Here is a 24,162-nt window from a genome sequence, read left to right as displayed (position 1 = left end):
TCAGTCAACATCCAATTTACTGACAGCGGGGAGGGTCTGGGGGGGCAGGGGGAGGTTCCCGAGTGCGTGTGGGGAACCCACCCGGGGGTGCAGGGGGGCACACGCGGGTGAGAACAGCTCAGTAGTGCAATACCAGGGACGGCGCAGGGAGCTGGGCTGGGGGGGAGCTCAGGCCTGGTCCCCCCACCCTGTCAGGGCTGGAGAGGCAGGGAAGTGCTACTGGCCATACTGGGAAAGGACCAGTCCCTCACTGCCCCTGGGGTACCCCTGGGGTGTGTGCCAAGGGGGGGGAGGGCAACAGGGGCTCTACCCCTCCACGCTGCTCTGATGTCACCCTCAGCTATGTACCTAAGTGCCACCAAGGCGGGGGAGTGCTGGGACCCCTCACCCCACTGGGACCCCCCCACCCCACGTTTCACATGCTTCCCAGCGAGCCCAAACAGCCGCGGCGGCGGGAGGCAGAAACGGGATGCTAAAACACCACACTGGCATAAAACACCACCCTGGGGTGATGGGGGCCACCCGGGGGGGGCCCAGGGGCTATTGATAGCCTGGGGGGGGCAGAAAGCCCCCGGGGGAGCCCTAAGGGACGCGGTAGGTGGAGGTGTTCTTGGGCTCGGTGCTGGGGACGCACCAGTCCCCTGCCTCCTGGCTGGCCTGGTAGTGCCGCCACGCCGACTTGTTGTAGACGGGCAATCGCTCCACCGAGTCTGTGGACAGGGCCTGTGGGAGACACGGGCAGCTGGGGAGGGCCCTGCGACCCCCCCAGAGGCTGCGGACCCCCCAGTCCTGGGGGAAAGACCCACCTTTAGGTAGATGACGGCGTCGGTGCCGAAGCCCTCCATGGAGAAGAGCTGCAGGTCCCCCTGGAAGTACTTGGCATAGAGGCGGGAGATGGGCAAGCCGTAGCCAAAGCCGGCCTGGGGAGGGGGAGGAGATGGGGTGGGAGCGTCCCCGGTGCTGGGGTCGGCACCCCCAGGAGACCCCAAGCCTCCCCATGCCACCCCAGGTAGCACCACATGCACCCACGAGTGTCCACATGCCACCTCCAGTGATCACCACGCCACTCTCAAACCTCCCCAGGCACCTTCAAAAGTCACCATGCCGCCCCCGTGTCCCCATGCCACCCCCAAGCCCCCCCATGCCAAGCCAAACACCCCCATGCCACCCCCAAGTGTCCCCACACCACTCCCAGGCATGCACATGCCACCCCTAGGCACCCCAAAGTGTCCCCATGCCACCTCCAAGCATGCCCGTGCCACCCTCAGGCACCCCAAAATGTGCCCACACCACCCCCAGGCATTCCCCAAATGTCCCCAAGCCACCCGCAAATGTCCCCAAAAGTCCCTACGCCAAGCCCAAACTGCCCCATACCACCCCAGGCACCCCCAAACCTCCCCATGCCACCCCCAAAGCACCCCCGTGCCACTCTAGCCACCCTGAAATGTCCCCAAGCCACCCTCAGGCACCCCCAAACGTCCCGATGCCACCCCCAGCAGACTTGCGCCCTGTCCCCCATCCCCCAGGGCCGTGCGGGGATCCCATGGTACCTACCAGGGGGGCACCTACCAGGGGGGCCCCCCCGGTGCCCAGCTGCGGGGTGGGAGCGGTGGAGTACATGTAGCTGAAGAGACGCTCGATCTTCCGCAGGGGGACGCCCATGCCCCGGTCGCTCATCTGCCAGATGCGGTGGGGGGTGACAACCCTGCTCTTGGCCCCCCCCCCGGGTTAAGCATGCCCCAGGCTGGGCTCGGGGACCCCCCCAGGATGGAGCCAGTGGTCTCTCACACACCTTGATGGAGAGGTCCTCCTGGCCCAGGGCCACCATCACCTTGATGGCCGGCAGCCGCGGGCTGTTCTCGTAGCTCTCCACGGTGGCTCGCATGGCGTTCTGCGGGCACGGAGCCGGCTGTGGTTTAGGGGACCCCCCCCAGCCTCCCTCCTGCCCCCCCCAGCCCCCCCTGACAGGGCTGGGGTTACCTTGAAGAGCTCAAAGAGCATGTGGTAGAGATGCGAGGGGACGTAGACGATGCTGATGGGCTGCTGGGAGTTGCTCGCTGCAGGGAGGAGGAGAGCGGCTGTCAGCATCGTCATCCTCCCCAACCCCAAACGAGCCACCCGAGAATCCCCTGCTGCAGGGATCCCCTCCGGCCCGGCCTCACCGTTCACCTCCTCAATCTCCAGGTCGGGCGAGGACATGTAGTACTTGTCACACAGCAGCTTGGCCATGTTGTAGGCGTCTGGGAGGGGGAGGCAGAGGGGTCAGCACCCCCAGCACGAAGGTAGGGGGAGGATTTGGGGCCCCCTTCCCCCCACCCCCCCAAAATATTTTCTATTCCTACACACCCAGCAAGTTTCTGGGGTCCTCTGGAGTGACCCCAAAGCACAAGGGACCGTGGACACCTTGGCTGAGGCCTGCCCAAACTCATGACACGAATGGCTCCCAAACAGGCAGATCCCGGGGCGGGGGGAAGATCACGGGGGACCCCCCCCCCCCCCGCACCGTGTCCCCCATCGGGGCAGGAGCCCCCCGGTCCCCCACAGACCTCTCACCACGTTGGCCACGCTGCAGTGGGGGTCGATGCTCCCGATGTGCTTGGGGTGCGCGGGGTTGGTGCTGCCATCGAAGAGCAGCGCTGGGGAGGGGACGGGGGGGACGGTGAGCAGCGGGGACCCCACCCTGGCCCCAGAGACACCCAGGGACCCCCCCTCAGCCCCCCACCCCAGGCTGTGCCCAAGGCTGGCCTTACTGCCCCTGCCGGGGGTGAGGGGGAAGGGGACACGTGGGGCTGGGGGATGCTCAGGGCAGGAGCCCTGGGGCTGGGGGGGACATTTGGGGCAGGGGGGACCCTCGGGGGGACATGTGGGGCACGCGGATGCTCGGGGCAGGAGCCCTGGGGCTGGGGAGGACATTTGGGGCAGGGGGGACACTTGGGGGGACATTTGGGGCACGTGGATGCTCGGGGCAGGAGCCCTGGGGCTGGGGAGGACATTTGGGGCAGGGGGATGCTTGGGGGTACATCTGGGGCAGGGGGACATTCGGGGCAGGAGCCCTGGGGCTGGGCGGGACATTTGGGGCAGGGGGATGCTCAGGGGGACATTTGCAGCAGAGGGACGCTCGGGGCAGGGGGGGACATTTGGGGCAGGAGCCCTGGGGCTGGGGGGGACATTTGGGGCAGGGGGGACACTTGGGGCAGGATCCCTGGGGCTGAGGAGACCCTCGGGGAATGGGGATGCTCGGGTCAGGATCCCTGGGGCTGGGGGGACCCCAGGGAATGGGGACGCTCGGAGCGCGATGGCTGGGGCTGCGGGGGGATGCTCAGGGCTGATGGGGACACTCGGGGCAGGGGGGACCCCCGGGGTGGTTGGGGACCCCGGGGCCGCTCACTGTGCTGGTTGATGAGCATGCGGATGGAGATGCGGCTCAGGTAGAAGCGGTCGAGGAAGTACTGGATGTTCTGGTTGGAGACGGGGTCGTCCCCGTAGGCATCCTTGTACTCGATGACCCCCTGTGCCATGGTGGGCACCACGTCGTTGTGCCGGTTGCGGATGGTGACCAGGGCGTCCGTGAACCTGAGGAGGGGGATGGGATGGAGCTGGGGGGCACCTGGTCCGCACAGATACAGGCTGGATTTCCCCCGGAGTCTGGTGGCACCAGAACACTCAGGGCATAGCGGGGTGAGGGGCAGTTTAGGGACAATACAGGGGTGCAGGGTGCCAGGGCCCCTCGGTGATGCCAGCTCTCACCAGTGTGAGTCTGGGAGGAGGTGACGCCTGGGATTGGGGACAAGGGGTGTCACGGACACGCTGCCACCCCCCTAACTTACTGTCCCAGGGTGGTCTGGTCCTCAGGGTCCCTGTCGAGGAACTCCATGATGTCCAGCAGGCTCTGGACGTACCTGGGGAAGGAGCTGGTCACCCCCCGAAGAGCGGGGACACCCCGGGGACCCCACACCAGGGGGGGACAGGGTGCCCTGGGGCACTGCCCCATGCAGGGAGAGGGGCTCAGCACCTCTCAACCAGGACCCCCACCCCCAAAAAAGTTCTGCCATGAAACCACCCTGCACTTGGTGGGGGGCCCAAGCTTGTTCCACCCCCCTGCTGGCACGGTGGCCCTTGGGGACACTTGGGGACGCAGCCCCTCCGATGGGGCGGGGGGGCACGAGGGTCACTGCAATGCGGGGTCCCCGCGCGAGGGCTGAGGGAGCGAGGCACGGCCGGATCCTGCTGCCTGCCCGTGTTGGCAGGGCCGGGCAGGGCTGGCAGGGGCTGAGGACGCTGCACAAACAACTCGTCACGTGGCGGCACTGGGAGAAGGTTCAACGCTGCCGGAGCTGGCAGGGGGACACGGTGCTTAAAGGGACACCCAGACCCCCCCCGGGGACACAGACCCCCCAGTCATGGGGCTGGCTCGGCCCTTTCGGGGGGCAGGAGGCTGGGGCAGGACATGGGGGTGGCACTGGTGTCCCCCCCGATGTCTGGGGACACCCTGCTGGCATGGGGGTGTCCCTGAAGGGCCTGCAGCCCTTGTCACTTAAGGGCATGGCGTGGCACCAGCTGGGTGCTGCCATGCCAGCCCCTCGCTGCTGGGGAGGACAGTCGGTGGCAACGGTGGGACACACGGCGGTGGTGGGACCCTGCGGTGGCAGCGGGGACCCCCCTGGGCGACGGTGGTGGCAGGAGTCGTGGTGGCGATGGGAGCCGTGCAGGTGACAGCGGTGGGACCCACGGTGGCACCCAGGTGGGTGACGGTGGTGGGACCCCACTGGGTGACAACGGTGGGACCTGCGGTGGTGGGACCCCAGGCAGCAGGACCCGTGCAAGCACCAACGGTGGGACCCCCACGAGCTACAGCAGCGGGACGCCCGGCAGCAGGACCCGTGGTGGCAGCAGGACCCATACAGACGATGGTGGTGGCACCTCTGCACCCAACGCCATGTGGGACCGGGTGGTCCCGGAGGCGGCAGGACCCCTGGTGGCAGCAGGCCCCCCCCAGCCCCCCCGGTCTCACCAGCTCTGCACCAGCTGGACGGAGGGAGTGCGCAGGACGCGGTCCGGCAGCAGGTTGATCTCCTTCATGATGTTGGAGAGGCGGACGGGCAGCTCCTGCCGCAGGAAGGCGAAGGAGGTCTTCTCGCAGGCATTGCTGGAGCCTGGCGGGGTGGGGGGGGACACGGGCTGAGCCCCGGCTCGACCTCCCCAGCCCCAGGGCTGGCTTCGCTCCTGCTCCTCTGCTGGCGGGGACTGGGAGGTACTGGGAAGACTGGAGCAGAGGAGGCAGGAGCAGGTTCCTGCCCTTGGCTGGAGGGGGATGCTGGAAGGGGACCCTGGAGGGGCTGGGAGGGCTGGGGGGGCACAGTTTGGCTCGCTGGGAGGGCAGGATGGGTGCCCAGTGCAGCCCAGTATAGCCCAGTACAGCCCAGACTGGGGCTGGAAGCCCCCCAAAGGCAAACTGGTGGGGAGAAGGACCTGAGCCGCCACCAGAGCTGGGGCCGCCCAACCCAGACCCTCGGCCCGGGGTGCCGAGAGCCTCGGCCACGGGGACGCAGCGAAGCGTCCCCAGGACCTGGATGTCCCCAACCAGGAGCCGGCGTCCAGCGAGGAGGGGGGGGTCAAAGCTGCCCCCGAGCCCCTGGAGGGGCACGTCCCTGGAGACAAGGGACACGGGACGGAGCTGAAACGTGACGAGGACTCGAGGGGGGGTCCCAGTGCCGGTGGGACGGAGCAGAACCAGAGGGGACCCCGACAGGGGCTGGGGACCCCCAGGGCTGGGACAGCGCGGAGGGGACGCGGGTAAATATAGCGCTGACATTAAAACCCCCGGGGACACACACACAGGAGGGGCCTGGGACGGGTGACAGCGATGGGTGGGGGCATCTCCACCTCCCTGGGGTATTTACCCGGGGTGTTTGCTTGGGGGGGCACCCACGTCGCCCACCCAGGGGGTGCTGGGGGGCCAGGCGGGTATTTACCCGCCTGCGGGGGGGACCAGGGGGGTGCAGGGAACACCCGGCCGGGGGTCCCGCGCACAGGGTTATTTACCCGGTGGGGGCAGGGGGTACCGCATGGGGGGGGGAATTTACCCAGAGGGAGGGGTATTTACCCGGGGGGAGAGTATCCACTCAGTCGTTCCCCAGGGGAGTATTTACCCGGGTCATTACTTGCCCGCGGGGGGGTAACAGGGGGGTGCAGGGAACACCCGGCTGGGGGTCCCGCACACAGGGTTATTTACCCGGTGGAGGCAGGGGGTACCCCATGGGGAGGGTATTTACCCAGAGGGAGGGGGATTTACCCAGGGTGGGGGGAATTTACCCAGAGGGAGGGGTATTTACCCAGAGGGAGGGGTATCCACCCAGCCGTTCCCCAGGGGGGTATTTACCCGGGTCATTACTTGCCCGTGGAGGGTAACACCTCGCTGTGGGTGGTTATGGGGGGACAGGGGGGACACCCCCCCAGCAGGCGCCTATCTGGAGGCCATGTCCCCAGCCCCGGTTATTTACCCAGGAGCAGGTATTTCCTGGCAGAAATATTTACCCGGGCCTGGGAGCACCTGGGGGGTACCCACCCCCCAACAATAACCGGGTATTGGGGGGGGTCACAGTTACCCAGGCCCTGAGACCCCCTGGAGCGGGTGGGCAGCACCCACAGCCCCCCCCCCCCCGGGTATTTATTCACGGGGGCACGGGGGGGGTGTGCGTGTATATTTACCCGGTGGGTGCGCGGAGGTCCCGCCCCGCAGCACCGCCCCCAGGCCGCACATCCCCAGCGGAGGGGGGGGGTGTGTGTATTTACCCGGAGCGGGTGCATTTCGGGAGGGAGGAGGGGGGTCACCCACCCGCGGCGGGTGAGGGTCGCGGTGGTGGGGGGGGGGGGGGGGGGCGGGTATTTACCGAAGTCCAGGAACTGCTTCATGGAGAGCGGCGACGGCGAGAACTTGCTGAAGTGCTCGATGTAGGTGGGGACGCCGGCCAGCGCCGCCCGCTTCCCCAGCCACCGCAGCAGCCGCATGGCGGCACCGGTTCCCCGGTCCGGGCCCCCCGGCCCCCCGGTCCCGGTCCCGGCCCCCGCCGCGCCCCGCCCCCGCCGCGCCGCGCGCAAACAACCCGCCCCGCTGCCAATCACCGACCGCCCTGCGGTTGGCCCCGCCCCTCCTGACACCGGCCCCGCCCCGCACGTTAGCACCGCTCCCCGGCCGGGGTGGGCACGCCCCCTCGCCGCTAGCCACGCCCCCCCTCAGCTGTAACCCCCTCTAGGCCGGAGCGGACCCGCCGCGCTTAACCCCTCGCTGCCCGGGGCGCCCCGCTGCCCCTTCCCGGGGGGACTGGGCCCGCCCCGCCCCCGCCATTACACCCCACGCCCCTGCCCTCCCGGGGTGTTACCCCCCAATACCCCTGCCCACCTGGGACATTTTCCCCAGCCCAGCTGGGGTACAGCCTCCCCCAACACCCCCTTCTGCCCACGGCCCCCCCCCCCAAAACACCCCTTTCCCCCCCAGCCATACCCCCACGAAGCTTTGAGCTGGGACGTGGGGAGACAAGAGGTTACAAATCCCGGAGCGAGGCTTTATTGGGCCCCAGCGGGGGACAAGAGGGGGCTGGGGGGTACGGGACCCCCCCAGCCCCCAGTACCGACTGTGCTCCGGGGCTCAACACCAAAATCCCAACGAGACACACGGAATAACTTAACCCCTGGGGCAGCGTCCGTGGGGTGGGACAGACCCCCGGACCCCCACCGGACAAGGCTGCGGGGTGGGGGGACACGGCCTCGTGCTCTGCACCCCCCCGAGCCAAAGCTGCGTCCGACGCAGACTGGGGGGGGGGGGGGGCGGGTGAACATGCAGGATCGGGCCCCTGCACTGCTTTGGGGAGGAGGAGGAGGAGGCAGGGGAGGAAGGAACGAGCTCCCACCGCCCCCGGCCCCGCCGTAGCACGTAGCCTTGGCGAAAGCCGAGGGGAGTCCGGCACCCACCGTGGAGGGAAGGGGATGCACGGGGGCGGCAAGCGTGTCCCGGTGTGCCAGGACGTGTGCGGGACGCGGCAGGAGGAGTGTCTGCGCAGGGGGGGGGAAGGCACTCGGTGAGACCAGCAGCGGCCACGTCGGGGGACGGGGGGGGGCACAGCTGGGGCTCGTCCCCATCAGCGTGCAAGGCACGAGCGTGCAAGAGCCAGGCTGCGCGCCGGCGAGCCCAGGGAAGCGGACAGGAGCGCGTAGAAGCCAACGCCGGGATGCGGCCGCGTCCGAGGGGGGAGGCGGATTGGGGCAGGGAGGGATGCGCTTGTGCAAAGTCAAACAGGGGCCCCTCGTGCTCCCCTCGCACGGGGGCCGGGGGGCGGGCGGGGGGTCAGTAGTACTTCTCTGGCTCCTGCCACTTGGTCACCCAGTGTTTCTTGCGGCGGCGGGGCAGGAGGCCGCTGGGCTGGTAGCGCTGCTCCTGCCGGATCCTCACCGCGTGGTATTTGGGCATGATCCGGTAGTAGCGGGTCCGCTGGAAGAAGTCGCACTGGGGGGAGAGGGAGGGGAGAGGGTCAGCGTGGGGCGAAGGAGAGAGACCCCAGAGCCAGCGACGAGCAGAGGCAAAGGGAGCAGCAGTCCTGGAGACCCCACGGAGCCCTTTGTGCCCTATAGGGACCCTATGGGACCCAGATGAGAGATGAAGCAGTGAGGAAGAGGAGAGGAGGCTGAAGAGGAGGAGGATGCCGCCGCAGCCGGCCCCGCGGGGCATTACCAAGCGGGTGGCGTGGGCACCCGGGGGGGGCAGCGGGGCTGCCCCCCTCTAGTAGTCGTCTGTCAGCCGCTTGGTTTCCGACGGCTGGATCCTCATCTCCGCCTTCTGCCCCTTGGCTTCGTACATGGCCCGCGTGTTGGCCCGCCGGAAGAAACCGCACTGCGAGGAAGGAGGTGACAGGGGTCAATGGGGGACAGGAGAGGGGACGGGGGGCTCCTGGCCACCCCCGTGGGGCGGGGGGAGCGGGGCAGGGAGCTGCCCCATGGCACCCTCACCCCTAGGGATGCTGCGGGTGTGCGGCCCTGCAGAGCCACGTAACCCCGCCTGGCCAAAGAGTGGAGCCGGGGGGGCCCCAGGGAGCCAGGAGGGTCCCCAGGGGGCTGGGGGGTCCCCAAGGGGCTGGGGGTCCCCAGGGAGCCAGGAGGTCCCCAGTCCCAGCGGCGCAGGGGGAGGTGGGAGCCGCGGGGCAAGGAGGTGCCATCGTCCAGCCCTGCTTTGGGGGGTTTTTTGCAGCTCCCAAAATGTTTTGCACCGGGGCAGGGGGCAAGTCGGGATTCTCTGCTCCTCTTCCTCATCGCTCAGCAGCCGGGCACCTTCCCCCCGCCGCTCCTGAGCATCCCACAGCCAGGCAGGGAGGATGGCAGCCACCGGTGACACGAGCCCGTCGGGTCTCAGCACGGCTCCTGCACCCCCTCCCCGGGGGGGGGAAACCGGGCACCCCCTCACCTTCCAGAGCAGGAGGATGATCAGCCCCAGCAGCAGCAGCCCGGCCGCCACCGCCACCAGCACCAGCCACAGCGCGATCTCGGCCGGCTGCTCCTCCGTCAGCTCCGAGTCCACGTCCACGGAGAACTGGAAGGGCCGAGAGGAACCTCGTCGGGAGAAGAGCTCCCAGCAGCTCCAGTCCCCACCAGCCTGTCCCAGTAAGAGGCTCCGGCATCACTCACCCGCACCGTGTGGTTCCTCATGTTGATGGTGGGGACATGGGTCCGGAGGAAGAGCGTCGCTGTGCCGTCCACCTTCACCCGGTCAAAATCGCTGTACTCCTGGGATGACGGAGGGGCAAGGGACACGTGTTAGCTGCTGAGCTGAGACCTGGCAAACTCGGTGCCCTGTTTCAGCCCAGCCCTGTCCCCCCCAGTGCAAGGGCCCCGCACTGACCTCGATGAAGGTGCTGTTCCACACCCGGGCGCGGATGCTGAAGGTGGTGGGGTGCTGGGTGTGGAGGAGGGGGCACTCGAACCAGATGCAGCGAGCTGTGCCCTTGGAGCAGCTCTGGGAGATAAGGAGGGGTCGGGGGGGGGAACCAGAGTCCCCAGTGCACCGCGCCAGTGCCAAGAAGCAGCATGTGCCGCGGTCCCGGTGGGGGGCACGTGCTGCCGGACCCCCCCCACCCTGCAGCCCCCACTCACCAGCACCACCTCCGACTTGGCTTTCTTGGCGGTGGCCAGGGTGACGGGGGGCTCCGCCGGCTCGGGGGCTTCCAGCTCCCGTCTCTGCCGGGATGGAGCCTGGTCCTCCAGCAGCTGGGGGGAAGACGAGCCCCATCAGAGCCCGGGCAGCTCTGCCCACCCAGGGCTGATGGGGCTGGAAGTCCCCATGCAGCGGGGCAGGGGCACATCCCTGCAAAGCAGTGGGGCCAAGGTCACTCACGGTGAGGTTGAGGGGGTTAATGACCCCCCCGGGGGGCTGGCAGGTCTCATTACTGTTGACGAGGATCTCAGTGGGGTAGAGGAGCCATTTGCCGTTGGGGATCTCGTAGGGCCACTCGAAACCCAGCAGGATGGTGCCCAGGGTGCCCAGTGACTCACCCTTGGTGGTCACCTGCAAAGCAGAGCAGGGGATGGAGACTGGGACTCCCGGCCCCGCCGCGGGCACCGGCCGCCCCCCAGCTCACCTGGAATTCAAAGGCGAGGGGGCTGCCCACGTCCTGCTCTCTCCGCATGGCCGACTCGCCCACCACCGTCCCGCTGAAGTGCGACTGGGCGTGGGAGGGGGATCTGGGGACAGGGTGGGGGGGTACAGGCATGTCGAGGTGGGCAGAGAGGGCAGGGAGCATCTCTGGGGCATCCCTCTGCCCCATTCCTGGGACACGGCGGGGCCGTGCCCACACCTGACGCAGCCAAATTCGGGTGGGGCAGATGGAGGGGACGCAGCGGGATGGGGGCCACAGCCTTGCTGCACTCACATGGTCAGTGAGGACTGGATGCTGTAGTCCACCAGCAGCTTGGCCAGCACGGGCTGCAGGTCCTCCTGGGTGCTTTGCCTGCCAAGGCATCGGGGTCAGCGTCTCCCACCGCCGAACAGCCACTGGACAGCGTGGGACAGCCCCCACCCTCCCAGCAGGAGCCCTGGGGTCCCCTTGGGGTCCTGCCCACCCCTGCCGGGCTGAGCAGCTCCCTGCCTGCTTTCCGATCCTTCCCCAACCAGCAACGCTGCTGGATACGATCCCAGCTCCACCAACGGAACGAGGAGCTGACATCGCTCCAGGCACCCTCTTCCCAGCCCGTTTCCACCCAGCCGAGGACACTCACGTGGACAGGTCCAGCCACACCGAGACCTCCCGTGTGTCCAGCATGATCCCAATGGCCTCGAAGGTGATGATCAGCTCTACCTGCAGCACAGAGGGACCGTGGAGCAGCTCGGCCGGACCCCCACCTACCCGCTGAGCCCCCAGGCAGGGCTGGGGAGAAGCACTTACCCTCTGGTTCCTCTTAAAAGGGTTGCCCAGCTCGCACAGCACCGTCTCCGCAAAGGTACAGGCTCCGCTCTGGGGAGGGGAAGAGGGTGAGGAACATCCCACCCTGGTCCTCGTGCCTTCTCCAGCTGGGGAGGGGGACACCATCGCTTACCGGGCGAACGGAGGAGGGCAGCAGGCTGGCGGGCACCGTGATGCTGAGCAGCGCCTCGTGGGCATCCTCGCCATTGGAGGGGGTGGTGGGCACGTTGGTGATGTTGATGCTCAGGTAGAGCTTCCGCACGTCCCGGCTGTACTGCAGCACCTGGGTACCGTTCAGCCTGTGCAGAGACCGTCCCTGCTCAGCACACGGGTGGCCCACCCCAGCGGGATGGAGACCCCCGGTACAGCCCGGGGGGGGCTGAGGGGTGACCCATGGCTAAGGAGGGTGGCACAGCAGGCGGCAGAGGTGGATGGGGACCCGGAGGGACCCAGCATCACCTGGGCAGGGGCTGGTTTTGGTCGGTGACGAAGCTGCTCTGGAGCTGGAGGTTGCTGTAGCACTTGTTGTCAGAGCCGCACTCCTTCTGGAACTCGATCTGGAGGGACAGGGACGTCCCCATGAGCCTTCTCCCACCCCCGGGGCCAGGCACGCTGGGGCGCTTGCAGCCCAGCATCTCCATCACCCCTCCGGCACCTTGGTCTCGTTCTCGTGGGACTGGTCCTGGTTGAGGACGGGGAAGGCGTCGAGGGAGCGGGGACCCAGCTGGAAGGTCCTGGGCTTCTCCACCAGTGAGTAGTTCATGGAGAGCACGATGGGGTGCAGCTTGTCTCGGATGTTGTCCTGCAGGGTGGCAGAAATCACAGCAAAGCCCCGGCTCCATCCCCGGCCCCCCTCCAGCTCCAGCTGCAGCCAGGCAGCCCCTGGCCGCGTCTGGGGTACCAGCTCCTGCTCACACCCTGCTTGTGAGACCCAACAAACGCATCACAGGATGGAGGGGTGGATGGACGGACGGACGGACGGACGGATGGATTTCCACCTCTTTTCCTGCCCATGTTGTTCCCAAGACCCTCTGCCCCGCCACACCACCCCTCTCCCCATCTCCCAGAAGCCGGTCCCCAGCTCCAGTGCCACACGCAGAGCAACACGCAGCACCCACATGCGTGCACACACACACACGTGCACTCACGCACGCTCACCAGCAGCAGGAGCTCCTTGGATTCACAGCGGGTCTGGGGCATGGGGAAGATGCCGCGGTAGGTGGCAGAGTGGGTCCCCAAAAACCTGACCCTGGGGGGGTGCCGGTCCTTGTCAGCCTCCAGGGTGTACTCCAGGGCTGCGGGGAGAGCGGAGTGCCGGGGGTGTTGCACACACGCGTGCCTCCAACACAACCCTGTGCGTGCACGCGTATCCCCTGCACGCACGTGTGCGCATCCCCACATGCCAACACGCGTGCACGTCCTCCCCAAACCTGTGCTCGCACGCACCCCCTGCACCCCCACGCGTGTGCGCACACCCTTGCACGAGCGCTGGTGGATGCCTCCCCCCCAGCACTTTCCGACGTGCACCCGCGCCCCCGGGCACTCACTGATGTTCTCCTTGTACTTGGGGTCCCCGGCACTCTGGTTGTAGGAGAAGCAGACGGTCACCGTGATACTGGGGGGGGGGGAAAGGGGCTGTGAGCGGAGCTGCCGGCACCGCAGTGCCGCGAGCGGGGCCGGCTGCACCGGTGGGGCTCACCAGGAGTCCGGCGTGCAGCGGGCAGGGTCCACCTTGCTGGGGGTCACCGTGAAGGTCTTGTCCAAGATGTTGATCACGGGCCGAGCTCTGGGCAGAGATGGGGGTCGGCTGAGCACCCCGCAGCGGCACAGCCCCTCCTTGCCCGGTGCCAGCTTCCCGGAGCCGGGCACATTGCTCCGTGCCCACCTCGCTGCCCTGGGGCGCTGGCAGAGGCAGGATCTGTCCCTGGGAGGTGGCAGGGAGGGCAGAGGGCTGTAGGACGCCCGCCGCTCGCTGCCGGCTCCCTTACCTGAGCAGGACGACCCTCTCCGCCAAGCTGCCCACCAGGAGGTCGGGGTAGGAGTTACCGTCCACGTCCAGCCCCCCACTCAGCGAGTACCCGAAGGTCCGCATGCTGGCAGGGCCCAGATCCGACCCGCTGATCACCTGCGTTTGTAGGGGGATGTCACCCATTGCTCACCAGCCCCACGGATCTGGGGATCTACCCGCTGCATCCCACCTCGGAGCACGGGATGCTCGGAGGGGATCCGGAGCCCCGCTGCCGCAGCGAGGGGCTCCCCGCGGGGCCGTTACCTGCCGGGGTTTGTCCAGCAGCCCTTCTGCGCTGCTGTGGTAGATGTAGACCTTGCCGGGCCCCTCGAAAGGAGCCCCCACAGCGATATCTGTGGGGCGAAGAGCAGGGTCAGCCCCACAGGAATGGGCTCAGGGCTGCCCCGCAGTACCTCCACCTCTCCTCAACCCACCCCCCCCCCCGCACCCAATTCTCACCCAGCCCCTCTCCTCCTTAAACACCCCCCCCAAGATGCCCCCCATCTCCTTCTCTTCACCCCAAACCTCTCCAGAGACCCACCACCCCCCTCAAGTGGGATCCCCTCCTACCTGAAGACACCCCCCCACCCCAAAGGCAGCCCTGCTGCACCCTCCACCATGGCTCCCCCTGCAGTGGTCCCCAGCCCCTCACCCTGGAAGCCGTCCTGGTTGACGTCCCCAATGCTGGCCACGGCGAAGCCAAAGGCGGAGTAGCTGGGGCCGGTGAGGACCAGGCTGGGGTGGGACTGGAAGCCCCCCACCTCGTTCATGTAGACATAGACTGCGCCCCCCACCTCCTGCTTCCGCTGGAAGTAGTAAGGGGCTCCCACCACCAGGTCCTGCCACCTGTGGGGCCGAGGGGCTGGTTGGGGCTGGGGGCTGTGACATACCCCCCCCCCCCGACACACCAGAAGTGGTGGGGACCCCCGCCAGATCCATAAAAAGATGCCCCCTTCAAAAAAAAAATCAGCGAGACCTCCACCCCCGGAGCTGTGCCCCCCATGCTGTGACCCACAGAGACCCCCTTGAGCTGCGGGATGCCCCAGGAGAGACCCCCCCACCCCCGGGAGCTGGGGGGTCCCGGCTGCCCGCCCTCACCCGTCGTTGTTGAGGTCTGCCAGGGCCACGGCGCTGCCGAAGTAGGAGCCGACCTGGTGGCCGGGGAGGAGGTGGCTCTTCTCCAGCGCCTGCTGGGGGCTGCGGCTCAGCAGGTACACGGCGCCCGTGTGATTGTACCGGGGAGCGCCCGTCACCACCGTCACCGCGTCCTGCTGCAGCACCGCGCTGCCCACCTCCGCTGTGTACCCTGCCGCCAAACCCTGCTGGTGAGATGGGGGCCAGCACGGGACCCCCCCAACATCCCCAGACCCCATGTTCCCCCCCATGACCCCCTCAATGCTACAGTGCCACCACTGCCCCCCTGCTCACACCATCCCTGGGGGGGGTCTCCAAGCCCCCCTAAACCCCACACCCCTTTAACATCCACCCCCAAGGTTCCCCCTAAATCCACATCCCCCAAACCTCCTCCTCACCCCAAATCCCCCCAAGGAACCGGGGGGAAGCCCCCTGCCCTGCTGCCCCCCACCTATATAGGTATTGCCGTTCTTCTTGTTGGGGTAGGAGAAGTCGTGCAGGTCCCACATCTCCCGCTGCAGCATGTAGTCAGTACCTGCGACAGGGTGGGGGGGGGGTCAATCCCGCAGCGGGGGACAGCCCCTCGCCCCCCGGCTCGGCACCCGCTCCCCTTGCACACCCGCAGCACGTGAGCACGCCCGCGGCCATAGGCGTGCAGGTGCACACGGACACGCTCAGCCACACGCAGAGGGTGTGCACGGGTGTGTAGATAAGCACATGCAGAGATGCACACGTGTGATACGTGGAGGGCACACAGGCACGTCCTCATGCACAAGCGTGCGAACACGTGCGTGCATGCTCCAGTGCGTGTGTGCACTCACCGGGCACGTAAGCACACACAAGCACGCATGCACACGTGTGCTCCAATGTGCATGCGCACACAGATGCCCGTGCCCACGTGCGATGCACGCACGAGGAGATGCCCCACGGGGGTACGGGCACCACGCATCCCTGGGGAAGGGGGCTGCCCACCCCTGCCCCTCCCCAGGCACACGCACCTTGCCAGTTATAGGCACCGGGAGCCCCAAAATAGATGACGTTGGCGGTGAAGCCGGCACTGATGCCCATTTGGCACATGCCGGTCTCGTCGGTGTCCGTGTTGGAGTTGCACATCTCGTTGTGGTAGGTCTGCCACTCGTCGCTGATGTTGAGGCGCAGGTCATTGCCCCGCACGTAGCACTTGCCCACCATGCGTCGCTGGTCCTCGCTGCCCGACCACAGCACCTTGGTGTAGCGGTGAGCGCAGGCCTGCCGGGACAGCCCGGCACCTGCCTCAGCACCTGCAGCACCCCCAAAAATGAGGGGCTACGGCCCCCTCCTTCCCAAGGCCGCCCCCCCCCCCGCCCCACGCGCTGCCTCTGCCCCGATCCCGGCATCAGGCCGCGTACACAGCTGCTGCCCCACCGTTAGCGCAGCCCATACGTCCCAGTGTTATCCTGGCTATGATGTGCTATAGAGTATGACGCTGTTCTGCCACCTGAGAGCTCCCGAGAGCATCTGAGATGCTCCCAAGATGGTCCTGAGAGCATCTGCGACACTCCCGAGAGCTTCAGTCCCTCCACACCAGTACACGCTACCAGGAGAGGGGTCCAAGTACCCTGTCACCCCACCGCTCCCTGCCCCAGAGGCCAGGGAGAGAGGGAGGTGACGGAGGAGCGCCCGCAGTGCCTCTGCCTGGTGCCACCACGCTGGGGACACGTGCAAGGCACACGTGAAAGCATCAGCAGCTCGCTGGTGCCCTCGTGCAGTCGTGCAAGGCGGCAGCTCACAACTGGCACACGCGTGCAAAGAAGGGGGTGCGTGTGCGAAGAATCAGGGTGCACGTGCACTCACCAGTACCCTCCCCGCCGGCTGCCGCTGGCTGGCCACCGTCACCCCCAGCCACATGTCATCGATGATGGCCTTTTCCGGCTCACCTGGGCGAGGAAGAGACCGTGTGAGAGCGGGGACCCCCCACGTGCCGGGGGGGGCGTTTTGGGGTGCCCTGGGGTGCTCACGTACTCTTCAACTCGATGTCGAGCCGCTGGCAGTCGCTCGTGGAGACGGTGAGGGGGCAGGCATAGACGGCGCCCGTCCGCGTGCTGTTCGTCGGCTCCACATCGCGGGGGGCCCCCACCAGCAGCCTGGGGGGCAGAGAAGGGGGGAGCGGGTGGGTAATGGGGGGGGCAGTGGGTTCACTCACCCCAATGCCCTCTGCCTCATTTTGGGGGTGCAAAGCCAGGCAGGCTGCCCTGGAGAGAGGGTGGTGGGGTGTGACAGCGGCCAGGAGGTGCTCGGAGGGGACAGGAGCTGCTTCCCCAGTCCATGTCACACCCTGACACCCCCAAATAACGGGGGGCGGCAGACCCCCAGCCCCATCTCCAGAGCAGGAGTTGGGGTTCCCCTTGGATGGGCACACAGGGGGCTGGCAGCAACCAGCCTCTCGCCCCCGGCATGTGGGTGCACAAGCATGCTGACAGGTCTCACGGGACAGCAAAGGGACAGACTGACAGACACGCTCCTTGCCCCCTCCTTGCAGGACCCGATCCCAGCCTGGGCTCACGGCTGAGCCCCCCATCCCGGTGCGCGGTGGGTGCAGGAACAGGGGGTCGCCGTACCAGCAGGGAAAGCAAAGCGGGGAGCCGCTCGGCACAACTCAGCTGCCGCCAGCGCCGGGGCCCCCATGCCTGTGTAAACAGCCGCAGCCCTTCCAGGCCAACCTTTGAGCCAGCGGCGAGGCCAGGGCCTCCGCGGCACAGCTGCAGCGTGTCTGGCAGACAGGCTCGCCGCCTCCCGCTGCCATGCCAGGGAATGCCGCAAGAACCGGGCGTCGCGGCGAGGGGGGAAACCCCCCAGCAGTGGGGAGGGTGAGCTGGGACCAGCTCCGGGAGGGGTACACGTGTATCCCTCTTCCCAGGAGGGGTCTGGGCTTGCCTCCCCTCCGCCGGGCAGCCCCGGGGGTCCCGGGGGAGGCAGCACCCTTCCGGGGGTGACTCAGGCCCCTGGAGGGGCTGAGATGTCCCAGCTGAGTCACGGTGGTGCCACGCAGAGGGGAGGCCTTTGGCATGCCTGGAGGGGTGCCCGGGCTCGAGATGCAGCACCCGCAGCCCAGCTCCACGTGTGCTCATCCCCCAGGGGCTTTAAGGTGATGCTGAAGAATACAAGGGGCCCCAGCACCCACCTGACCCCCCCCCCCCACCCCAAGACAAGCAGCTCCCCAGCAGGGAAGAGACTGGGGACCCCCAGGTAGCAGCAGGGCACAGGATCCGCAGCCCTGCCGCAGGTCAGGGGGACGGCAGGAGGACCCGGCGTGCCCGGGGGGCTCCGGAAAGGCCAGCCTTTCCGCCGGGAAGTCCTTCAGGATCGCGAGGACAATGGCGTGGAGGAGGCACGGTCACACCGTGCCAGCAGAGGAAGCGCGTCCCCCCTCGCAGGCAGGACGGAGGCAAGCTGCCGGGGAGGACAAGGCACCCAGGTAGCTGCCACAGCCCCCAGACCTTATCGTAGGGCACTGGGGTAATGAGCTGGCCAGTCCTCAGCGTGGCCAGCCCAGCCACCGGCAAGGACAGGGGCAAGTCTGGCCGTCCCCATCCCACTGCCACCACCACCACTGGGAAGGGAGCTCCCAGGAGGCTGCGCTGGGCAGAGCTGAGCAATGCGAGGCCGGGAGCGTGGGCACGTCCGGGCAGCGCCGGGGCGGCTGACTCAAAGCCCAGGCTCAGGAGGAATGTGGGGCCCCAGGCAGCCCCCGCCTCGGCACGCCGAGGCCCCCGCCGCGTCTGCCTGGCCGGTGATGACGGGCACCGCCGGCGGCATCGCTCCGGCTGAGTCAGCCAGATGCTGCAGGTGGGGGGACGGCGTCGCTCAGCCGCAGAAGAGCCCCCAGAGGGGTGCAGTGGGGTGTCTGCTGCCCCCGGGAACGCTGGGCTGGGGATGCCAGCGGCATCCACATCACCCTGGGGAAGTGCAGCCCGCTGGGTGCGAAGGCAAGGGCACGGAGAAGGGAGGATGTCTCCTCCTGACTTTCTGCAGCCTGGCACAATGGAATCTGCCCCCCTAATTCCTGCCCCCCACCCCAACACCTGAGGGACGTGGGGGGGACAAGGGGCACCATTGTCCCCACTTATCTGGAGGGGAAGTGACTCAGGGCAGCCGCGCTGTGACTCAGGGCTGGAGGGAGAAGTCGGGGGGGTCCTGCCCCCCGCCCTGAGCCCCAGCAGGACCCACAGCCCTCGGCTGCTGCCCCACCATAAGCACAGCTCCTGGGGGCAGGGACACACATACGGCCCCTTGCTGGGGGCTGCCACGGCCAGGACCTGCCCCCAGCCTCCCTGGGTGGTCCTGGCTCAGCCGGACCCCAGCCCCAAGCAAAGCCGTTCCCAGCCACCACCGCTCCTCATGGCTGTGCCCTGCAGGTCCCAGCGCGGTGGGAGCCGACCCAAGCCAAGCAGCTCCAGCGTCTCGCTGCCTCCAGCCAAGACTTCCCGGCCCGGCAGCCCACCCGCAGGCTCTGCTCCTGGGGGAGGTTTGCAGGATGCTGGGGGCTTCTGAGCTCCACTGGAGCAGGGAGGACATGCACAGGCATCCCTCACCCGTGCATGCCCCAAGATGCCACATGGAGCCCAGCTACCTCAAGATCCAGGAAAACCAGGAGCTGGGATGCTGGGGCTCCCATCTCAGGGAGGCCAGGACCAATTTGTGGCACTGGTCCCATCTTGGGCAGGGGGATGAGGAGATGGGGCTCAGCCCAGGCCTTGTGCTCAGAGAGCAGAGCAAAGGCAGGGATGGTCAAACAGCAGCAAGAGGGGGAGGCTGGGGAGGGAGTGAGGCAGGAATGCGAGAGGCCGTGCCCCGTCCTAATCCGCCCTGGTAAACCGGAGGGGGGACGGGGACGGCAGCGTGGGGGCTCCCTGCCAGCGCTGGCCGAGTCGGCAGGGGCGGCTGCGGGCTGGTCTCAGCACCAGGGCACTGACCGGCCCCGAAACGCAGCCGCCTCTGGGGTGGGAGAGATCTGCTGAGGATGCGAAGGGGGATCGGGCCCGGCTGGCGGGCTGGGCTCAGCATCAGGGGGGCCGTGCTCCCCCAAAGGGCAGCCTGCGCACCCCAGCCCAACTGCCCAGAGCCTCTCGGCGGGGCGGGCGCCAGGCGGGGAGCGCAGGGCCTCATCCATCGCCCGACACGCTCAAGGAGCGACAAGCGGGGAAGAGTGGGCAGGAGGGTGGGGGGTCCGGCACAGCACCCCATCGTGCCCCAGCCCTGGTCACAGGCGGTGACGGCGCAGTGGGGCGCAGGGAACCTCCCCAAGGCTTCACACCCCAAGCCTTACCCCACGCTGGGGCTGGACCTGGCTCCAGGTTTAAGAGCTCAGCTCCTCAATTGGGTTGCAGGGTACAGCCCCCAACAACCCCCCCAAAGGTGGGCAACTGAGGGGTGACCCCAGCATAGCCCACCCCTGCTGCAGGCCAACCCCAAAGCACCCTGACCCCTCTCCGCTCTCTACGTTTGTAACGGAGGGGCTCTGCAGCGATCGATCCCCCCCGGGAGCCCTGAGCTGGCAAATCTGCTGATGCTCGTGCCGGAAAGGAGGCGGGAGAGATGCCTCCTCGAAGCAGCGAGGGATGGATGGATGGATGACCCCCCGGACACCGGCCCCGCCACGGCACATCCGTCCCCCCTCCGCCTGCCAAGGAGCTGCAGCCCCGCCGGCCCCCGGCCAAGGCGGGGGGAGCGTGGCCAGGCCGGCTTTGGCAATCGGCAGAAAACCAGGCGAGGGGGAGGGAAAGCTGGGAATTCACCCGGCCCTGCCCTCCCTCTCCCCACTGGTGAGCTGAGACCAGCAAGGCCCCCAAGCGCCGGGGCAGCACCCCCGCTCGCCCATGCATGGGAGGGAAACTGAGGCACCCAGACGGTTGCAGATGTGGGTGCTGCCTCCTGCCTCCCCCCGGGCTGCACACACGGGGCCCCCAGCCTCCCCGGCATGGACACACCGTGCCTCAGTTTCTCCACGTCACTCAGGAACCCCCAAACCTGCATGGATCAGGTTTCCCCAGCACTGCCAGGTCCACCAGTCCAGCTCCCCCCGTCAGAATCTGCAGGAGTGGCCGGAGCCGCCATGGGCAGCCAAAGGAGTTTCTTAATCTCGGGGAGGCAGATAACGCCGCTGCTTCCACCTTGCCTTCACCTGGCTCAGGGAGGAGCGAGCAAACAAACCTTTGCATGGGTACAACTCTGGGACATGAAAAAACACCGTGGGGGCGGGGGGACTCCGGCGTCACGCTGGCCGTGCCGTGCCAGCCTGGCCCCCCGCCAGCGCCCAGCCGGGAAGTGGCTCTCCCAACCCCACCGGGAGGTTGGGAATGCCAGCTGTGCTCCGGAGCATCCCTCTGACCCCACCACCATCCCCACACCTCTGGCAGCTGCAGCCGCGTCAGGGTGACGCCAGGCATTGAGCCCCCAAAAAAGCACGGGACACACCCCGCCGTCGGGGAGGATGGTGGCAGGAAGCGTCCCTTTCCTGTCCCCACCCCGGCTGCGGCAGGGTGCACCTGCGAGGGCCCGCCCGGCGAGCAAAGTGCAGGGAGAGCTGCCATCCGCTGCCAGGGCCGAGGGAGGGGAGCGGGTTCGCCCCCAGGGTGCTGCAGCCCGGCTCAGCACCCCCCGCCCCAGCGGGCGGCTCGGCTGCGGAGATGAAGCACGGGGCTGGCTGCCCTGGGATGGGGAGAGCCGGGGGGCACGCCTGCGCCAGTCCCAACTCACCACATCCGCCCGGAACGGCACCCACACCCCTGGTTGGGGACAACGGAGACCCCCACAGACGGAGCAAACCCTGCGGCTCTTCCAGCCCCCTGCCACACTCCTGCCTGCATCGTCCCACCCCGGGCAGGAGCGAGAAGCTTGCAGGAGGGCAGCTGGCCGTCGGGACACCGACATTGGTATTCACCTCCTGCCACTTCCACGAGAGGCAGGTGCCCTCCCTGGACCTGCCCCCAGTGAGTGAGCCAGGCCTGGGTTAGGCAGGAGCTGCCTACACTCGCCCCGGCCCTCTCCTGCCTGTGCCACGCAGGCAGAGCTGCCTGCACAGCCCATCCAGGTCTGCTGTCCACACGCGAGGCCACGTGGGGAAGCAGGGACGTGCTTGGCATCCAATGGCCCCTCTGCGCTCACAAGGGTCCCCTGTCCCCCCCCACAATGGGGACAGGCAGCGGAGGGCTCCCGGGGAAGGGGGTGCAGATCCCCTGGGGATTTTGTGCTCCAAAGCCTTTCCCCCACAGACTGCGGAGCCTCCGCGCCTCGCCAGCATCACGCTCAGACATGCACAGGCCACGTGGCCCATGGCGGGGGATCGCAAGCCCCTGCAGGGGCCAGAGCCCCCCCAAAACCCCCTAAGACAAAGTGACAGCCACCACCAGCATCTCAGGAAGATGGATGAGCCGGTCTGCCCCAGTGCCAGCCAGGACCCTGACTGCGATGCCCCCCCTGCCAGCTGCTCCGATGCCACCAGAGCTGGGGGAACACAGTCATGGATGGGAGCCAGCGTGTCCCCATGGGGAGGAGGGGTCCCCGGGGCGCTGGCCCAGCTCCTGCACGCCCACAGCTGCTCCGCAGGGAACGGTTTCACTCCCTCCTGGACGGGAGCAACAACAAGACGTCCCACAGCAGGGTGAGCGGCCAAAATGCATCTCTGGAATGCGGAGCAGCAGATGCCTCCGTCCAGCAGCTGCCACCGGTCCCTCCGCCATGGGCACGGCAGAAAAGAGGGAGCCCTCGGGGTCTCCGAAGGGCCCCCCGCAGCCGGGAGTTCCACGGGAGGGTGAGCCAGCAAAAAACTGTGCCCCCAAGTGAGAAAAACCCAACCCAAGCCCTGCGCCGGCGCCTTCTCCCCGGCACGCACACGCAACTCGCACACGCGACTCGCACCTCCGGCCAGGAGGGATGGGAGCCGGGGATGCTGGCTGTGGGGGGGTCCGGCTGAGCGGGGGGACAGCGGGGGACACGGCGAGTGACAGTGGCGGGATCACACGGGGAATGCACCGGCTGAAAAGGGCTTTTGTTGGGGCTTTGCTCGGCAGCAGGAATTACAGTTCAACAGGTTCCCCAGGGCTCCCCCGGCAGAAGCAGGACTGCTGGATGGCGACGGAGCCTCCAGTCAGAGTTGAAGGGGGGACGCGAGGGGCTTCGCAACCGCCCCAGCGAGGGTCGGCGCTGTCCGGGACCCCACGGGTGGGGATGGCCCCCGCGTCCCGGGGCGGCTGCCGGGCTCCGTGCCCACCGGTGCTGTCCCGGCGTGTCCCTGCTCTGCTGCCAGACCTGCCCCGTGTCACCGGGGTCCTGCGCTGGGGGCCCCACAGCGGGCACTCAGCACCCGGGGAACGAGGGTGGGGGGGGGGACCCCAAGGTCAGGATGGGACCCCGACCGATAAAGGGGTGCGAGGCGAAGCCCAGAGCAGGGGATGAACGCCCATGGAGCTATTTCATAGCATAGACCCCCCCTGTACCCCAAGCTCAGGGCTCCGGGGCCGCCTCCTCCTCCCACGAGAGACCCCCCCAGCACCCCCCCATTCCCACCCCAGCACCCAGACCCCCGGGACGCCCCTCTCCCTGCCCCCGCCCCCCAGCTCCTCCTCCCGGCGCCCCCCTGCCCCCACGGCGGCCGGCCCAGCCTCGGGACACCCCCCCGGAGAACCCCCCCCCCCCCCCGAGCCCCGGGACCCCGCTCCCACGCCCGGAACCCCCCTGCCTGCACCCCCCCTCCCCAGCCCCAGGCCCCGCCGCACTCACAGGCACCGCTCCCGCCGCTCGGTCTGGCGGTGCAGCGCTACCGAGAAGCCGAAGAAGCCGCCGGGGGTCGCGCCCTCCTTCAGCACCGGGAAGGCGCGGTCCAGGTTGAAGGCGGCGGCGGCACCGAGCAGCGCCGGGAGCAGCGCGGGGAGCAGCCCCGGGAGCAGCCGGCGGCTCCGCGCCATGTCCCGCACCGGCCCCCGCCGCCGACCGCGCCCCACCGGTACCGGTGCGCTGCGGGGCGGGGGCGGGGCCGGGCGGGGCGCCCGCCCTTCCGGGCACTCCCCTTAAAGGGGCCGCGCCCCCCGCACCGGGCACCTGCGGGGGGGGGGGGGGAGGAAGGGAGGGGGGCCGCCCCGCGCGTGCGCGCGGGGGAGGCGTGGGCAATACCTGCGCGTGCACAGCGGGCGGCGGGAGCACGCGCGCTGGCACACGCCCCGCCCACGCCCACGCGTGGGTGGGGAATCAGCGCGCCCCCCCCCAAAAAACCCACCACAGTTGGGTGGGGACCCACGTGACCTGTCCTGCACCCTGCGCCGTCCCGTGGGACCCCTGGGACGGGACCCCCCCAGGATGGGACCCCCCCGGGATGGGACCCCCAAGTTAGGATGGGCACCCCCCCAGGGATCGGGCCCCCTCGGGATGGGACCCCCAAGTTAGGATGGCCCCCCCCCGGGATCGGGCCCCCCCGGGATGGGACCTCCGGGATGGGACCCCTAAGTTAGGACCCCCCATGGGATGGGCACCCCCCAGGATCGGGACCCTCCGGGATGGGACCCCCCTCCTCGTACCCCCCCGGGATCGGAACCCCCAGGATGG

General features: G+C 68.4%; 2 protein-coding genes across 4 annotated transcripts; both read right to left on the bottom strand.

Annotated features, from left to right (window-relative positions):
- PDK2 (pyruvate dehydrogenase kinase 2) lies at positions 1 to 7,085 on the bottom strand. 2 transcript variants are annotated; one of them, XM_087769838.1, is made up of 11 exons: positions 6,891 to 7,085; positions 5,012 to 5,153; positions 3,828 to 3,899; positions 3,389 to 3,573; positions 2,547 to 2,636; positions 2,163 to 2,240; positions 1,981 to 2,057; positions 1,793 to 1,891; positions 1,555 to 1,677; positions 807 to 920; positions 1 to 723 (listed from the first exon to the last, which is right to left on the bottom strand). In XM_087769838.1, exons 1-11 carry the CDS (start codon positions 7,006 to 7,008, stop codon positions 583 to 585), a joined length of 1,239 nt encoding a protein of 412 aa, XP_087625964.1. In that variant the 5' UTR covers positions 7,009 to 7,085; the 3' UTR covers positions 1 to 582. The 2 variants fall into 2 exon arrangements, with proteins under 2 accessions (XP_087625964.1, XP_087625965.1); XM_087769839.1 differs by having other exon boundaries at positions 1,570 to 1,677.
- Positions 7,086 to 7,583: 498 nt separating this feature from the next.
- ITGA3 (integrin subunit alpha 3) lies at positions 7,584 to 23,603 on the bottom strand. Of its 2 annotated transcripts, XM_087770348.1 has the most exons (26): positions 23,344 to 23,603; positions 16,588 to 16,709; positions 16,420 to 16,502; positions 15,585 to 15,834; positions 15,038 to 15,121; positions 14,551 to 14,758; positions 14,105 to 14,298; positions 13,717 to 13,805; positions 13,433 to 13,569; positions 13,144 to 13,230; positions 12,992 to 13,059; positions 12,603 to 12,739; positions 12,100 to 12,246; positions 11,904 to 12,001; positions 11,578 to 11,743; positions 11,427 to 11,495; positions 11,260 to 11,339; positions 10,914 to 10,991; positions 10,623 to 10,725; positions 10,379 to 10,549; positions 10,138 to 10,251; positions 9,887 to 10,000; positions 9,673 to 9,771; positions 9,452 to 9,577; positions 8,726 to 8,884; positions 8,362 to 8,500 (listed from the first exon to the last, which is right to left on the bottom strand). In XM_087770348.1, the coding sequence occupies exons 1-25, from the start codon at positions 23,526 to 23,528 to the stop codon at positions 8,774 to 8,776; spliced, it is 3,120 nt and encodes a 1,039-aa protein (XP_087626474.1). In that variant the 5' UTR covers positions 23,529 to 23,603; the 3' UTR covers positions 8,362 to 8,500; positions 8,726 to 8,773. The 2 variants fall into 2 exon arrangements, with proteins under 2 accessions (XP_087626475.1, XP_087626474.1); XM_087770349.1 differs by lacking the exon at positions 8,726 to 8,884 and having other exon boundaries at positions 7,584 to 8,500.
- Positions 23,604 to 24,162: the final 559 nt, after the last annotated feature.

This window comes from Nipponia nippon, unplaced genomic scaffold, assembly GCF_047370975.1.
Source record: "Nipponia nippon isolate SJK-2023a ecotype South Korea unplaced genomic scaffold, ASM4737097v1 scaffold_32, whole genome shotgun sequence".
Lineage (NCBI taxonomy): Eukaryota > Metazoa > Chordata > Aves > Pelecaniformes > Threskiornithidae > Nipponia > Nipponia nippon.
Note: the sequence above shows the minus strand (reverse complement) of the source record. Positions and strands in the feature narration are given on the sequence as shown.